Source organism: Eretmochelys imbricata, chromosome 18 (assembly GCF_965152235.1).
Source record: "Eretmochelys imbricata isolate rEreImb1 chromosome 18, rEreImb1.hap1, whole genome shotgun sequence".
NCBI lineage: Eukaryota > Metazoa > Chordata > Testudines > Cheloniidae > Eretmochelys > Eretmochelys imbricata.
In genome coordinates this window covers 51,468-68,063 of record NC_135589.1, presented here as the reverse complement: position 1 = coordinate 68,063, position 16,596 = coordinate 51,468, and the positions used below count along the sequence as shown (strand labels likewise).

At 46.9% G+C, this 16,596-nt stretch overlaps 1 protein-coding gene across 19 annotated transcripts in view; it reads left to right on the top strand.

Annotated features, from left to right (window-relative positions):
- The window catches only part of HP1BP3 (heterochromatin protein 1 binding protein 3), a 79,492-nt gene extending 67,790 nt beyond the window's left edge, over positions 1-11,702 (top strand). For 18 of the 19 annotated variants that reach the window (XM_077837541.1, XM_077837546.1, XM_077837530.1 and 15 more), the window contains 3 exons: positions 5,884-5,995; positions 8,334-8,468; positions 10,506-11,702. In XM_077837541.1, the coding sequence (XP_077693667.1) occupies positions 5,884-5,995; positions 8,334-8,468; positions 10,506-10,791 (533 nt within the window). In that variant the 3' untranslated portion in view covers positions 10,792-11,702. The remainder of the gene's footprint in view (positions 1-5,883; positions 5,996-8,333; positions 8,469-10,505) is intronic. The other variant, XM_077837547.1, reaches the window with a different exon arrangement.
- The last annotated feature ends 4,894 nt before the right edge of the window (positions 11,703-16,596 follow it).

Sequence of the window (16,596 nt, the reverse complement as noted above, 5' to 3'; positions counted from 1 at the left end):
TCAGGTGACAGTCCCAAGGGGGTCTCTGTGACCCAACCTGTTACAGTGGCATAGTCGGCAGGATCTGTGCACAGCTGATTGCTTTGAGATAGTGGTAGTGATTTTAAGTGAGTTTTGGGTGTGGTGGCTGGAGAACAGACAAAGTGGTTACTGGTTTGTTGTTTTCTGTTTATTTCGGATGAGGGAAACAAGCACAAGAAAGCAGGAAAATGACTACCAGTGAGGCAGCTACAAAACTAGAGCTGGCCAGACTGGAAGCAAAAGAGAAGGCAAAGGACCGTGAGTTTCAAATGAAGCTCAAAGAAGCAGAGGTAGCCAGGGAGGAAGCTGCTTACAAAAGAGCCATGAAAACCCAGAGGCTAACCCTGGAGTTAAGACAGAGAAATACAAGCTCAGATTGAGACTCAGAAGCATGAACTGCCTGTAATGGAGTGGCAGAGACAGAACCCTTCAGCAGCTGGCTCCGCTTCCCCAAAAATCCACAAATGAGAACGGTTATGTCCGCAGTATAATGGAATTCAGTGATATTGCCTAATATTTCATCACCTTTGAGAGACACTGCACCCTCCATGCAATGCTTGAAGGTCAAAAAATGACTTACTTCAGTTGCGAAATTGAGGTGAGAGGACTGGACATATTCAATAAGATGCCTATTAATGGTTCTTCAGACTATGGTAAATTTTAAGGAACTGATTTTAAAACCGTTTCAGATTACACCTGAAACCTACAGGGTTAAATTCAGGAGTCTTAAGAGGGGATCTGGATTGAGTAATGTGGTTTATGTAAATGAAATGAGAGAGTTGTTAGACAAGTGGGTGAGGGGAAAAGACATTACAAGCTTTGAAGGAATGTGTGATTTGGTTACTCAGGAACAATTCCTGAGATGGATTAGGGTTAGGGTTAGACTCTTTCTAACCCCCCACCATGGTACGCAAAGGACTTGGGAAATGCTGTAGACACTAAACAAGCTAAATTGTGTGAACCGAGCCTGTCCGCCATAGATTTCCTGTTAATCTTGTGTCTTTTGCTATTTCATATATTGGTCAAGACAAAGGAGTTAATATTAATGGTAAACCCTTTAAAGATGTGTGACATAACTGATTTGTGGAAAAAACTTTTGTACATGCTAGGGATGGTGACAAAACAGTATCACAAGCATGTTGCTTTTCAGCTTATACCTGTAAACAGGCTGGAAGCTTGGCACAGCAGCAAAAGCATAACTGGTCTACACTGCTGTGTAGAAGGAGAAACTGAGGCACACCGCCTCATGGCATTGGTGGCTGAAAGCCAAGGCACCTACACTTTAATAGATATTGCTATCTGCATTCTGTTTGCAATACTGTACCCCAACATGTTTTCAGGCACCCAGAGAGAATATAAAAGGCCCTGGAAACCCCTCCATTTTGTCTTCAGCTGGCTTAAGAGATGGTGTCTCCACCCCCAAGAGATGCCTGAAAGAAATTGGAACAAAGGACAGTAACTGTGGGGGCGTGAGTGATTGGTGGACCCAGACTAGGAAGGAATCCAGTCTGTGAAAGAAGCTTCTTCTTCGACTGCTTGCTCATGTGTATTCCACAGTAGGCATGCATGCTCGCCACGTGCACCGGTGCCGGAAGTTTTTCCCTTAGTAGTACCTGTAGGGGGAGTGCTGCTGCAACCCCTGGAGTAGCGCCTCTATAGTGCGCTATAAGGGGAGCTGAATGCTTCCCCCACCCTCAGTTCCTTCTTGCCGCCAGTGAGGGTGCGTCAGAACTACGTGCTCCAGCTTCGCTTCCCTGCAGCTCATCCCAGAACTCGTTCGTTTTGTGTGTGTGTGTGTGTTCAACAAGTTTCGGTTCAGTGAGTTAGCGTTCAGGCCGGGGCATGCCCCGTGCCCCAGGGTTTAAATCATGCGATTCTTGCAGGCATTCGATGCCCAGAAGTGACCCGCACACCGACTGTCTCCGCTGCCTGGGTCAATTCCACATTAGTGACCACTGTAAAATCTGCAGATCCTTCAAACCTAGAAGCAAAAACAAGAGTCATTAGACTTCAGGCCCTTCTCATGGAGTCGGCACTGGCCCCAACGCCGGTGCGCCGAGCGGATTCGACACCGGGCACCTCGTCTTTGGTGCGCAGTGATCCCCTGGCACCTTCAGGTGGCCAGCACCGCTCCCCGTCTAAGAAACAGAGAAAGGCCCCATCTTCTCAGTGGTGTCGAGAGAAAGCAAGGGGCGAGGCTAGACCCGAGTGAGACAGCCCCAGTTCCCCCCTGGGCTCCAGAGCTCAGACTCATGTCGAGCGGAACAGCCCAGTTGTGTCAACTCAGGCCCCTCCGGATGTCGGGATGCCTTCGCCGCTGGAGGCCCTACAGACGGCTCAAGACATTATGACTCTGCAGGTACCCAGGGCATCATCGGCACCCGGGCCCCGCTCAGGAGGCAAGCCGCCGCTGGCTCCAGGCAGTCGACCCTGACCCGACGCAGATCCCAGTCAGGGGACTGCTCTCAGGCCTGCTCGCCGCTCAGCGTCCTGTCAGGGCACAGTCTCCAGCCTCTGCTTTCATCACCCACTAGGCTGTCTGGTTGGGTGCCATCGGATAGGAGTTCCAGGCACCGCTCCACGCCAAGCAGAGAGTATCAACGGGACAGGCACAGGCGCCGTATGCGCTCCCCTTCTCATCAGAGCTACCATAGCCACTCCTGACGCGGGCACCATGGCCATTCACGCTCCAGCTCTCTCTTCTTCCTTTCCCCTACTGTCAAAAGTCCTGCTGAAAATAAAGAGATGGAGTGATCAATATGACGTGCTCCCACTTGGCCGAGACAGACCTGGCACCCTTACCTGGCACAGCTTGGGCTGTGCCTGCCGATTCCTCTCCCAGCCACTCCATACGCCTCTCGCAAAACAGAGGATGTACCCTACATCCCAACCTGGGGATTCTCTGGCTCAAGGCATGGCTCCTACTTGGTTCCAACACCTAGAAAGCTCCTATTCAAAGGAGGTGCAAGATGTATTACACAATAGAAAGTCCTCAATATGACGTACTTACCTGCAAAAGTGGTCTAGGTTTTGGATTTGGTGTACTTCCCAACAAATTTCCCTGACATTCGCAACTCTTCCACATATCTTAGACTATGCATTAACCCTAAAAAGATCAGGGCTCTCTGAGTCCACCCAGCAGCTATAGCAGCCTTCCACCAACCAGTAGAGGGATATTCGCTGCTGTTGCATCTAATTACTTCCTCAATTTCTTACTTCCATGTGGGTCCTAAACCTGGTATTGAAAAGACTGACTAGGCTTCCCTTCATACCCAGGACCACCTGTTTGCTTGCATACCTCTCAGTGAAAACAGTCTTCCTGATAGTGATTACCTTGGCTAGGAGAAATAGCAGCTGTGATGGCAGATCCATCTTACACTGTATTGTTTTGGGAGAAGATTACACTCAGACCGCACCTGAAATTCATTGCCATGGTAACCTCCCCATTTCAAGTGAATCTGTTGATTCATCTTCCAACCTTTTACCCTAAGCCTCACCAGAACGACAGGGAGACTATACAACACACTCAAGCGCCCTAGTCTTCTACCTGGACAGGACGAAGATTTTCAGGAAGCCCCCCTAGATTTTTTTTTTCTCCATTGACTCAGCAATATCAGCCCAAAGACTTTCCAAGTGGATCTCGAACTGCAGCAGACAATGATATCAAGTTCACAGTATAACCCCTCTAGATGGTACTAGTACACACTTCACAAGGTCAATCTTCATCTCTTTTTCTTCAAGAATGTCCCTATCTCAGATCTGTAGAGCAGCAACATGAGCGTCAGTCCATGCTTTCAGAGAACATTATGCAATCGCTGGGGACTCCGCCCCCAATGTCATCTTCGACTCCACAGTACTGTCATCTGTAACTGATCTTGCTCTGAAGTCTCAGCCCTCCCGTCGGGATACTGCTTGGGAGTCACATACCGTAGAGTACCCATAGGGACACTACTAGAAGAAGAAATAGTAGTTACTCACTTTGTGCAGTAACAGTGGTTCTTTGACATGTGTCCCCTTATGGGTGCTCCACAACCCACCCTACTCCCCTTTATTTGGAGTTCTTGTCAATGACTCTGCCGTAGAGAAGGAACTGAGAGGGTTAGCCCCTACACACTGACTAGCCTCGTGGTAGGTCACAAGGGAGATCAGCGTATGTGCGGGCCTAATAGACACTTCTACTGAAGTTCTCCAATCTGCAGCACATGGACGCAAGCACACCTACAATGGAGTACTCATCGGGACGCACATCTGCACATTGCACATGGTGAGTAACTGTCTTTTGACCTATGACTCAGCTTGAATCTCTGGTGTAGGAAGAATATCCAGGCTAGTCTAATACGTATTTAGCACTGGCATTATTTGGTTTTAGAGCATTGCTATAGGAAATTGCAACTCTGGTTGTTAAAGGCATACATAATTCAACCTATCCCCAGTGCCTGAGAACATTGATCATTGCTTGGAGATATGACATCTATTTATTGCTGGTCGTATGTGGAAACGTTTCAGCATGCCATCTGTTAATTTACATCCCCTCCACTAGATAGAAATATCTGTAATGATCTCAATCTCTTTCTGGACTATCTAGAGCGGGAGACCTGAGGAGATGTAGAAGCAGACAGGGAGTTTCTGTGCTCTGCCATGGTTGTCATTTTATGCCTTGCATTTCTTTTGCTGCCCAGGTTTAAAAATAGCCTTATGATGCATATTCTAAAACTTGGTGTTTTTTCTTTAAATAAGTTTTTTTGTGTGGTGGTTTTTTTTTTGGGGGGGGGGGTTTGGACTCTTGCGCATCTAATATGGGCAAAGCTAATAGTTTAATGGAAATGAGCCATTCAGTTAATAAAGCAAGCTCTTTAAGTGCTATTTTTAATTAAAACTTTATTCACTGGGAATGGCTGAGGGCTGATAAAACAATGGCTTAGTCCCAGATGATTTTGTTACAGTGAAATGTTCTCCCTTTAAAAGTCCCACTTCAGCAATATTGTGGAAGCTGGCTGGAGTGAGTACCTTTCCATTTATTACGCTTAATAAATCAAGTAATTTAAACAGTATATTCCTTTTGATTCTGTTTTTTCTTTCCCTTCTCCACCTGAGTCTCTTCTGAATCTGGTAGATGAAAAGGCTCTTTCCTGTCTCTTAGTGGTTTGGAGAGAAGTTAACTTATGTAAATGTTCCATCCTAATTGAAACTGAAACCTGTCTCATGACAAACTGTTGAACCAGCAGTGTTCATCTCCTATCTGCCAGAGAGGCAAGTTCCCTTCAATGCACGCAAGTACCAAGGAAAAGACTGGAGCAAAAACATGTCTTATTTTTTTTCTTCTGGTACTTGACCCCTCAAATCTTGCCCTAGCAATTCACTGTAACAAGGTGGAGCTAAGAAGGTGCCAGATCACAATTAAGGACCTGAAAACAAAAGGGAGGAAAGGATGGGAAATGAAGTGTTCAAACTAAGGCAAAAATACTTCAAAGAACAATTGGAACAGAACAGAGACAAAAGGTCAGTGTAACTAAAATGAATTATGTTGTATTAGAAACATTTATAAAAGAACTGTCTCTGGTCTTAATATTTTCACCAAGAAGTCTTGACTGTTTAAATCTTTCCAAAAGGCGATTAAACTAACATTTGTTAACAATTCAGGCCCAACACCTGAATCTACCTAAATATTATCTGTGGGGAGGATTGCACTGTAAGTTCTACATACAGTACAAATGTAGTAAACCTCTTCTAAAGCCACTCTTTAGCTGGGTCCTACACAGAAGCAGACTGCATCAGAAAGGGGAAGGGGACTGTATAGAACAGTGAGGTCAGGGCTTGTGGCTGGATAAAGGTACTGACGCACCCTTACTTCACTTCCTGCAGTACATCTACTGAAGAGAACCCTGCAGAAATGTGAGAAGAATGGCTGGATGGAGCAGATCTCTGGGAAGGGTTTCAGTGGCACCTTCCAGCTCTGCTTCCCTTATTACCCCAGGTAAAGAGCCCTCCGTTGACAGGTGGTCATGCACAGCATTTCACAAACCATTAGTCCAGCCATGTTTAACGTGTTGATGTTCACAGGACCAATTTTTTTTTGCCTTGGAAGATTTTTTTTTTTTTTAAATAGGGTTTAACAACCGTGATTATGCCCAACTTTGTAGAACCCGTATCATTCTAGGTTCTGATGATAACAAATCTGATTAAACATTACGATGGCTTTACCAACCAAGAAACTCTTCAGGAAAATAACTTCCAACTTATCTGTATGTGTGTCTATATATGTTCCATTCTATGCATCCGATGAAGTGGGCTGTAGCCCACGAAAGCTTATGCTCTAATAAATTTGTTAGTCTCTAAGGTGCCAAAAGTACTCCTGTTCTTTTATTAATCTTCAAGTCCATCATGGCTTCAGCACAGCTGCCTGGGATCATAGAAGATTAGAATCCTAGAATATCAGGGTTGGAAGGGACCTCAGGAGGTCATCTAGTCCAACCCCCTGCTCAAAGCAGAACTAATCCCCAACTAAATCATCCCATCAAGGGCTTTGTCAAGCCTGACCTTAAAAACTCCTAAGGAAGGAGATTCCACCACCTCCCTAGGTAACCCTTTCCAGTGCATCACTCCTAGTGAAAATGTTTTTCCTAACATCCAACCTAAACCTCCCCCACTGCAACTTGAGACCATTACTCCTTGTTCTGTCATCTGGTATGACTGAGAACAGTCTAGCTCCATCCTCTTTGGAACCCCCTTTCAGGTAGTTGAAAGCAGCTATCGAATCATAGAATATCAGGGTTGGCTTGGACCTCAGGAGGTCATCTAGTCCAACCCCCTGCTTAAAGCAGGACCAATCCCCAATTTTTGCCCCAGATTCCTAAATGGCCCCCTCAAGGATTGAACTCACAACCCTGGGTTTAACAGGCCAATGCTCAAACCACGGAGCTATCCCTCCCACAAGCGTTGCTCTGCACTGCTCCTGGGAGACTGCTTAAGAAAACCCCTCTAATTACCAACCTGCCCTGGCCTCGTGTAGCTTAGCAGAACTGATACGATCCCCCCTCATTCTTCTCTTCTGCAGACTAAACAATCCCAGTTTCCTCAGTCTCTCCTCATAAGTCATGTGCTCCAGCCCCCTAATCATTTTTGTAGCCTTCTGCTGGACTCTAGAACTTTTTCACATCCTTCTTGTAGTGTGGGGCCCAAAACTGGACACAGTACTCCAGATGAGGCTTCACCAATGCCAAATAGAGGGGAATACTCACTTCCCTCGATCTGCCGGCAATGCTCCTACTAATGCAGCCTAATATGCCATTAGCCTTCTTGCAACAAGGGCACACTGTTGACTTATATCCAGCTTCTCGTCCACTGAAGTTCCCAGGTCCTTTTCTGCAGAACTGCCACTTAGCCAGTCAGTTCCCAGCCTGTAGCAGTGCATGGGATTCTTCCTTCTGAAGTGCAGAACTCTGCACTTGTCCGTGTTGAACCTCATCAGCATATCTACCTCTCCCCCCAGCTTAGTGTCATCCGCGAACTTGCTGAGTGTGCAATCCATCCCATCATCCAGATTATTAATGAAGATGTTGAACAAAACCAGCCCCAGGAACAACCCCTGGGGCACTTCACTTGATACTGGCTGCCAGCTAGACATCCAGCTGTTGATCATTACCTGTTGAGCCCAACGATCTAGCCAGCTTTCTATCCACCTTATAGTCCATTCATCCAATCCATACTACTTTAACTTGCTGGCAAGAAGACTGTATCAAAAGCTTTGCTAAAGTCAAGGTAAATCATGTCCACCGCTTTCCCCGTATTCATAGTGCAAATTATCTCCTCATAGAAGACAATCAGGTTGGTCAGGAATGACTTGCCCTTGGCGAATCCATGTTGACTGTTCCTGATCACCTTCCTCTCCTCCAAGTGCTTCAAAATGAATTCCTTTAGGACCTGCTCCATGATCAGTGAGAACCTGGACTTAAACTGCCATCCCCCTGCTATGTCTGCAATGGGAGGGAGCAATGTGTAAGAGAGCTTGAGGCAGAACTGCTTAGGGGAGAGATGGGGCTGTGGCATGTCCATTAATTTGCAGCCAGCTTGACTTCATCCACCTTGGCCCTTCCCTAGCAGCACTTCATTGATTTCTACATATTTAGCCACATGCATGGAAATCAGCATCATGTGTAAGTCCACAGTGTGTGGAAGCTCAAACTAGCTAGGTTTTACTTTAACAAAATGGGCAACTAGTCCTGGCAATGCAGGGTCAATCAGTTGCTCCCTTTCAGCCATCTGACACTGAACTTTGTATTCTTTGACATGAGTTAACAAGATTACTTTTGTAGCCCAGGTGTGCTGTTCCCAGAGAAGCAGCAGCAGGAGGAGGATTCTGAGGAATCTGAGGAGGAGGAAGAGGAGGCAGAAGAGGAGTCTGAGGAGGAAGAAGAGTCAGAGGAGGAAGAACCACCTCCAAAGAAAAGGTATAGAGCTGAAAATTAATGGGCTTGTAAGCCTGTGTGGCCGTCCCTACTGGCCCATCTTTGAGGGAGGCCATGCCTCCTCACTGTCACATACCTGTAAAGTTGATCTCAAAAACAGGGAATTAGCTTGCATCTAGTATTCAGGCCCTCAGGCTGGGCAGAGCGATAAGGCTGAGTCCTGGACCCTCAGTCAGGGCAGGGCAGCAAAGCAGTCTAGGGCTCAGTGCACGGTAGACCAACACAGGCCTCTTGGCCTTCGGTGGGGAGGCTTCCACCCCAGGAGTAGGGTGGCATGGGATGTGGGCCCAACTGACTCCACCACATCCCAGCCTAGGGCCCTAACAGTGGCAGAGTGGTCCGCCCGCAACACGCTGACCTAGGATCAGGCCAGCACTTAACCAGATGGTCGTCTAGTTCCCCTGGGCTACTTCCTACATCCCTGGGGTTTGGTATCTCTGTAATGTGGGGATCCTTTGTCTCCTTGGGGAGCTCTGACCAGTCATCAGGTGGCAGCCCCAGCAGCTCCTTGGTGTCTCGGTTGGCCGGTGGCCCTGGGAACTCTGGCCAGTTCTCAGGCGGCAGCCCCCATAGCTACTCAGCATCTTGGTCAGCTAGCAGCCCAGGGAGATCTGGCCAGTCCTCAGCACAGTGGGGTTCCTCTAAAGGTTCCAGCAGCAGGCGGGATGCATCTGTCTCCCTTGGCGTTTCCAGCCCAACTGAGCTGCAGGGCCTGCCTTTTGTACTTCCTCTTCCTGTCCTGCCTGGGGCAGGCTTGGCCTTCCTGGTTCTGCACACCAGCGGGCATGTTGGGGTCCTCCCTGTCCTTCCCTCTGAGGGAAGCCACACCTCCTCATTACAGGGCTCCTCCGGTATGACATACTAAAAAGTATGACTGACTTGCAGTTACAGACTTCATGGGAATCATGGCTCTTCAGCAGCAGGCTCCAGCAAAATGTCATAGTGCAGGGGCGACTCAAACATTGGATCGTCCATGAAAGAACTGAGGTCATGATTAACCAGAGTTTGGGGCAATTGATTGGAACTTTATCATGGCTGTGGTAAAGTTCTTTAGGACTAGGGCTACTTGCTGAGAATTGGTTAGTCATCATTAATACTAAATATATGCTACAGAAGACTCTAGTGAGGCTGTGGGTTGGTGTGCCAACATTTCACCTTTGGAGGCTAGAGGTCAAATTCTATAGTGTTCAATCTCTGGCAGTGGATAATTATCCACAGATAGTCATTACTGCTGCAGAGAGGCCCAGGACTGGAATAGCAGGGGATGATGCAGGTATTTGCAAGGTGGTGTATAGTTTTTTTTGTGGTTGGAGGCTATGGGCACTGTCGGGATTAGGACTCTATCATGGTAGGTGCTGTACACACGTGGTCAGTGTGCACCTTGCCAGACTCTAGTGATAGTCTTTTACTCAATTTCATAAAAGCTGAGGTGGGCCTGTTCTTATTCTTTGTACCATATTTAGTGTCCATTTCCTTTTTCCATTTAGCTTCTGCATGTTTCTTCTGTGCTTTAGGAAAGGTTGTGGTCTCACTTTAAAAGCTGGGGACATTTTAATGATATCTGATAAATACAGGATAAGTTTACTTTTCTCTCTTCTGGCTGGTGTATTTACTGTTCTAAAGCCAAATGAAACTGTTCTTACTTCAAATGTACATTTACGCTGAGTAGCTATATTAGTAACAAACCCAACACAAAGGAAAGCTCTAAGATGCTTGGGTTGCGTGACTCAGACTCCTGAATGACAGGCACTATTCATAGGGTTATAAGCTAACAAAGGAGATACAAAGTTAGATCATCATGGGGACTGTTAAGAGCTTTACAATGTGATCTTGCTTAAAAGATTTTCTTGCTCTTGGGAGTCTGGCTACTCAAATTGAGGTGGATCATTGCAAGCTGGGTCCTCCATGTTAAAGATGAAGGAGGCTGAAATCTGCTCCATTTTATATCCATTAACCCGTGGGCTCTAGGCAAGTTTTGGTGCCTTAGTACTAAATTCTCTTGTCCTTTCTTCCTGACAGGATGCAGATGCGATCTCCCCCAAAATCCCGGAGCAGGGCCCCCCCAGTGAAACGAAGAGAATCCAAACCCAAGCCAAGAAAGGCCCCTGCAGCCCGCCGGGGGAAAGCAAAGCCCGCACCCAAGGTCAAAACCCCTGCCAAAAAAGCCAGACCAGCAGCCCCATCCATCAAGAGGCCCTCTGGTAGCAGCTCTTCCAAGAAACCAGCAGCGAGCGGGAGGAAAGAAGCGAAATCCCCTACGAAGGGCAAATCCACCATGAGGAAGTCTCTCCGGGCAAAAAAGTAAACTTTTCCAATGTGTCAGGGAATCCCATGGTCAAATCCACAATCTTGTTTTATAACGTCAACGTGCATTTGTATTTTAGTTCTAATGCTTAAACACTTCTTAATTTTTTTTTTTTTTCTTGAATGATGGGGAAAAGCTGAAAACTAAGTCAAACCAACCCGAGTTAGATCTAGATGCCCTGTGCCTGCCCTCCTCCTGGAACAAGTCGTCTTTAGTTTTTGCAATAATTTTAGGGCTTTTCTAGAGTGTGTAATCTGTACATTTTATGGTGTTTGTTTTGGGTTTTTGCTTTCAGAACTTGTTCAAAAAAGAGTTTTATATCTTTACACAGCAGGAACAGGATCAGTGGGGAAATGTAACTCTGAAGTGAAAAGACAAAACTGCAGGAGTTTTCTCCTTAGATTTCCTGCATGGTAACTAACACAAAGGGTTCCTAATGCTTCTGTGGAGAAGCAAAATATATACAATGCTCGCACTGAATTCTGAAGGTGCTTCTCTCTGCATGGCCATTGTAGTGATTTGCTAAGGAGATGTTTTGTTTGGCCGCTTCAGACCAACAGGTTCCCCTTGAAAATGAGTCTTATCTCAGAGTGAATGCAAAACATTCTGACCCATCTGATGTCAAAGGGGTCCCAGAATGGGCAATCTCCTGAGTTTCAGTTAGCCAGGTTGTTGTGATTTGAGTAAGCGATTCCACACATCCTCCATCTGTTACCTAATACCAAAATATATACAAGTCATCTTTAATCCAACTTTGAAATCTTTTTTAAAAGATGAAGAACCTGAGTTTTCACTTCTTGTTTGCGCTTTTTAAAAAAAAAAAAAAAGTGAGAGTTCTTTAACTCCTAGTGTAGAGTTGTTGATAAGTGATGAACATGCAGTTTGCTAAAATAAAATGAAACTAGATTCCAGCCCTGTTTTGTGTGCTGCTTCCTCTCCGAAGTTTTCTCAGATTCTTTAGGTGAGATCTAGAAGGAGAGTGGGATTACCATAGAGATCAATGTAGAGGCCCATTTTATTTAACATTTTGTTAAAGGGATACCATCAGCTCGAAATCTGGTCCTTGTTAATGAGTTTTGGATATCCTCCCCGCCCCCGCTTCCCAACTCCCCTACCAAACTCTGTAATTTTACACTCACTCTTTAAAACTCTTCTCCCCCTCCTTCTCTGTGAAGACCATTGTGAACTGGGGAAATTGGTATAGTCAGTTTCCCCTGTATAGTCAGTATTGAGTGAAATGAACTCCCGCAGGAACTAAGGACCATCACAAAACCTCATCACCTTCCACTCCAAATGCATGGTGCATTTTCTTCCATCCGCCTTCTCTAACATAAACTCAGAACATACACAGCCATGTACATTTGAAAAACCAAAACTCTTGCCAAAACACTGCACATGCAATCCTCTCCTAGAATGAGGATGAGAATATGAATGAACCTCATGTGACACATAATGATAGATAGGAAAGTGCTTGAGTGTATGATGGTGTTGAGTGTGGTATAAAACCTGAGAACAATACAAAATAAACTGAAAAAAGTGGTATTTTCCTCCATTCCTTTACAAGTAACCAAAGATAACTACAAGCAACAAGAGTGGATTTAAAAAATAGACAAAAGTGACTTACATTGTTGGCGCCCCTTTAATTGTCCGAAAGAGGCTGTAAACAGCAGCTAATGAAATTCAGATGATACTAGACTGGGAGAAGTTGAAAGTATCTGTGAAAACCAAAACAGTCTACAGGTGCATAGAACAATTTAAATCATGGTTAGTAAATTACAAAGTGAGGGGGGAAAGTAGAAACTACTGTATCTGGGGACAAACCCCAAAAGGCAGAAACTCAGTGGGAGGGAGAAACTAGAGAAGCTTAATGCTAAGAGAACAGCCTTTTAGAGGTGTGTGCATTCCTTGAAAGGGAGCTGGAGGTTTTGAGAGAGGTGAAGGAACTCTTCTTTTCAAGCAGATATTCACACCTGTGTTGTTGCTTGAAGTAGTTACTCAGACTCTGTGCCTGCATTACCCTCTTGATGTGGGGGAGCCTACCCACTGTCAGTACTGCTTCTGCAGGAAAGGGGGACAAAAGGAAAGTACTGTCAATCCCACTGCCTCCTCCCAACCAGTTGCTGGGCTGCAGTCTCCCTTGGCTTTCTCTGTGGGATGGTACAACTTGACCACTAGCAAAGTTTTGATATCCTTGCTCTCGCCCATATATGTTGCAGACACTGAACTGTGCCATCACTAAGCAAATCTAGTAGAAGTCTGCTGATAATGGAGATCACCTCTGTTTACACACTGATTATTTGTAATGATCCTTGCCAGGAAAGGAAAGACGCAAAACGGCATGTGACTGATGTATTTCATTTCAAATTTTACCTACTGCCAACTTAACCTTTTGAGCTGTGTCTCAAGGAGATGGCAAAGTGATGTTAATGACACTCAATTAGAACATAATATGGGATACCTGTAAAATAGCACAGTGCAGTTGGCCTTTACTTTCCATCACCGCATCAGTATAAAAAATGAAAACTCTCTAAAACTCAGATCATGTTCGTGTAGGTTTTAATGGGACAGGAATGTTATTCCATCTGTGGGGCTGCAGACAAAAAATCTTGCTGCTCCGAGGAATAACTTCCTCACAATAACTTCCCCACATTAACAGCCCTGCAGGTAACTAATATAAGATCCATATACACCAACATAGCTGAATAGAGAGAGAGAGGGTGAAGAATGCAGCCTGCCACAGGTAGGTGTGTCAAAGGTTGCTGCTGCTCAGAGAATAGTGTTGGGCATGCTAGCCTTAAAAACAGCCTGAGTCAAACTAAGGCCATTTCAGTCTATAGTGTTCAGAAGTATGGGTAATATGCTGGTGCCAGGGATTTGAACTCTTACAACAATGCTATAGAATATTTTGCTGTGGGGCTCCTGCAGTCTCTCCTATTGAAGTAGTGCCACTTTAATTAAACAATAGAATATCTGGCTATTAATTGGGCTAGAGAAAGCAGTAGGATGACTTGCTACCCTAGTGGTTAAGGCACTCAGATGGGAGGTGGCAAATCCCTGTTCAAATCCCTTCTCCCAGTCTCGTGGGGGAGGACTGGAATGGAGGGTCTCCCACATCCTGGGGTGAGTACCCTGGCCACTAGGCTAAAGACTGTAAGGGAGCTTCTCTGCCCTTGGCAGTTTAGTGTGAACTCACCTGAGGACCTGATCTTGTAGGTGTGCTCAGAGGCTGCCTTCCAGATCTGTCTCCTTGGGCAGCCGGATGCCTGTCTCTCCCAGTTTGTGAATCACTCTGGGGCTTAGCTGGACACCTAGCTCTTTCTACCCCGAGGGAGGTAGCCCTGAGGAAAAAACAGGTGCTAAGTGAGTTTAGGGACCTACAGGATTTGGCACCAGTAGAGTGGGTATTTTGTGGATTGCAACAGTCCCTAAAAAGGGGACTTAGGTGCTTATATACCTTCATGGATCCCACCTTCCAAACTCCTGGGAAAAGCATGGAGCAAGCCTTACACTCAGCCACAAGTTCATTCGCTCCTCTGACAATTTGCCAAAAACAGAAAATGGGACTTAGCTAAAATTTTCCATCCATGGAAGGTTAAAATATGCATATTCTACTGCACTGTAGGAGAAAACGGAATTTGAGTTACTGATATTGAATACATCCTCTAAATAACTGACTCCAAAGCTGCTATTTTGTTGGTATTTGCATAGGCTCTTCACTTGGCTAGGCAGTCTTTCCAGAACACATCAGTGCTAGCTTTTGCTGATAGATGCTAAAGTGAAAAGTTCAGGTTTGTTTTGTGAGAGCATATGGGCATTTGTGATTTCCATTTCTGGTATATGTTATTTTTATCTTGGGTGAGATGCACTGTGTTTTATGTGCTATGGAACTTTTGGGGTTGTTTGTAAAGTTACAGTCTTCTGTCTCAAAACACAGGCTCCTAGGATTTTCATGCCATTTCTGTGTATCTTCCCAGATGCCTTTCCAGTAGCAGCTTTCCTGAACATTAACTTCCAGCTTCCACTAGCTGCAGATCCAGAAGCACAGTGATAAGTTTTTCTTCAAGTGCTTGTTCACGTCCATACCACATTAGGTGTGCGCACGTTGTGTGCACGAGCGTCGGAAACTTTTTCCCTTAGCGGCTCGCTTCGGGCTGGCGGGGCCCCGTGTGGCGCCACTGCACTGTGCATATATACCCCTGCTGCCCGACCCCTCCAGTTCCTCCTTACCGTCCGTGGCGGTGTTGGAACAACCTCTCTTTCTTGGATGTGAGCAGTCCCTTAGCCTTTCTCATAGATAGCTGTTATATATAGCTCATCCCCAAGGCTAAAGGGGGACTTCGTCCCATTTTAGACCTGCGCGGGCTCAACAAGTTCCTGGTCAAGGACCAGTTCCGCATGATCTCTCTGGACACCATCATCCCTTCCCTAGATCCGGGAGGCTGGTACACTGCCCTCAACATGAAGGAAGCGTTTGTTTATATCACCATCCACCCAGCACATTAGCTGTTCCTGCACTTCACTGTGGGCCAAGATCATTTGCGGTTCTCCTGTTCAGTCTAGCCGTGGCCCCACGAAATGCATGGTGGTGGTGGCCGCCTTCTTACGGAGGCAGAGGGTCCGGGTTTACCCGTACCTCAACGACTGGCTCCTGGCTGGTCGATCCGAAGCAGAAGTGCGGGGCCACGTGGAGGTGGCCCTGAGATGGTTCCGCGAGCTGGGGCTCCTGGTCAATGTCCCCAAGTCCACTCTCATGCCCACACAGAAAGTGGAATTCATAGGGGCGGTCCTGGACGCGGTGCAGGCCAGGGCAAGCCTTCCAGTATCCTGATTCCGGGCTATCCAGCAAGCGGTGGCCTCCCTGCGCCAGTTTCCAACTACAATGGCCAGATGCTGCCTGCAATTGCTGGGCCACGTGGCAGCATGCACACACGTGGTCAGGCATGCCAGACTGAGATGCAGGACTCTGCAGGCATGGCTCGCTCGGGTGTACCACACAGGCAGGGACCCCCTTGACTTGGTAGTGACAGCCCCAAGGGACGTGCTGGACTCCCTGCTGTGGTGGCAGTCCCAGCCTGTGGTTTGCGAAGGCATCCCCTTTGCCGCCCCACAACCAGACCTGATGCTGGTGACGGACGTGTCAGACCACGGATGCGGGGCTCACCTTGGGGACCTCAGGCCTCAGGGCTTGTGGTCCGGAACAGAGTGGTTGCTCCATATCAATGTGAAGGAGCTCAGGGCCTGCAAGACTTTTCACGCCACTCTGGTCACAGTGTGACAGTTCTGATAGACAACACTACAGCCATGTTCTATATAAACAAGCACGGTGGTACCCGTTCCTCGCCTCTCTGTCACGAGGCTCTCCTCCTTTGGGACTTTTGTACAGCCCACGCCATTCACCTCGCGGCGTCGTATCTCCCGGGGGTGCGAAACGAGCTGGCAGACTACCTCAGCAGGTCATATCACATGCACGAGTAGACGCTCAGAGCGGATGTCGTGCTTTCGCTCTTCCGCAGGTGGGGGTTTCCCCAGGTAGACCTGTTTGCCACTAGGGCTAACTCCTAGTGCCCTCAGTTCTGCTCGTTTCAGGGCCACAGCCCGGGCTCAGTCGCAGATGCGTTTGCGATCCCGTGGGGAGGGGGCTTGATATATGCTTTTCCCCTGCTGCCCTTGATACACAAGGTCCTCCTCAAGGAACGCAGGGACAGGGCGGCAGTGGTCCTCATTGCCCCGGCGTGGCCCCACCAGCACTGATACACAACACTCCTAGAGCTGTCAGTGGAGGCCCGGTAGTCCTGCCCCTACACT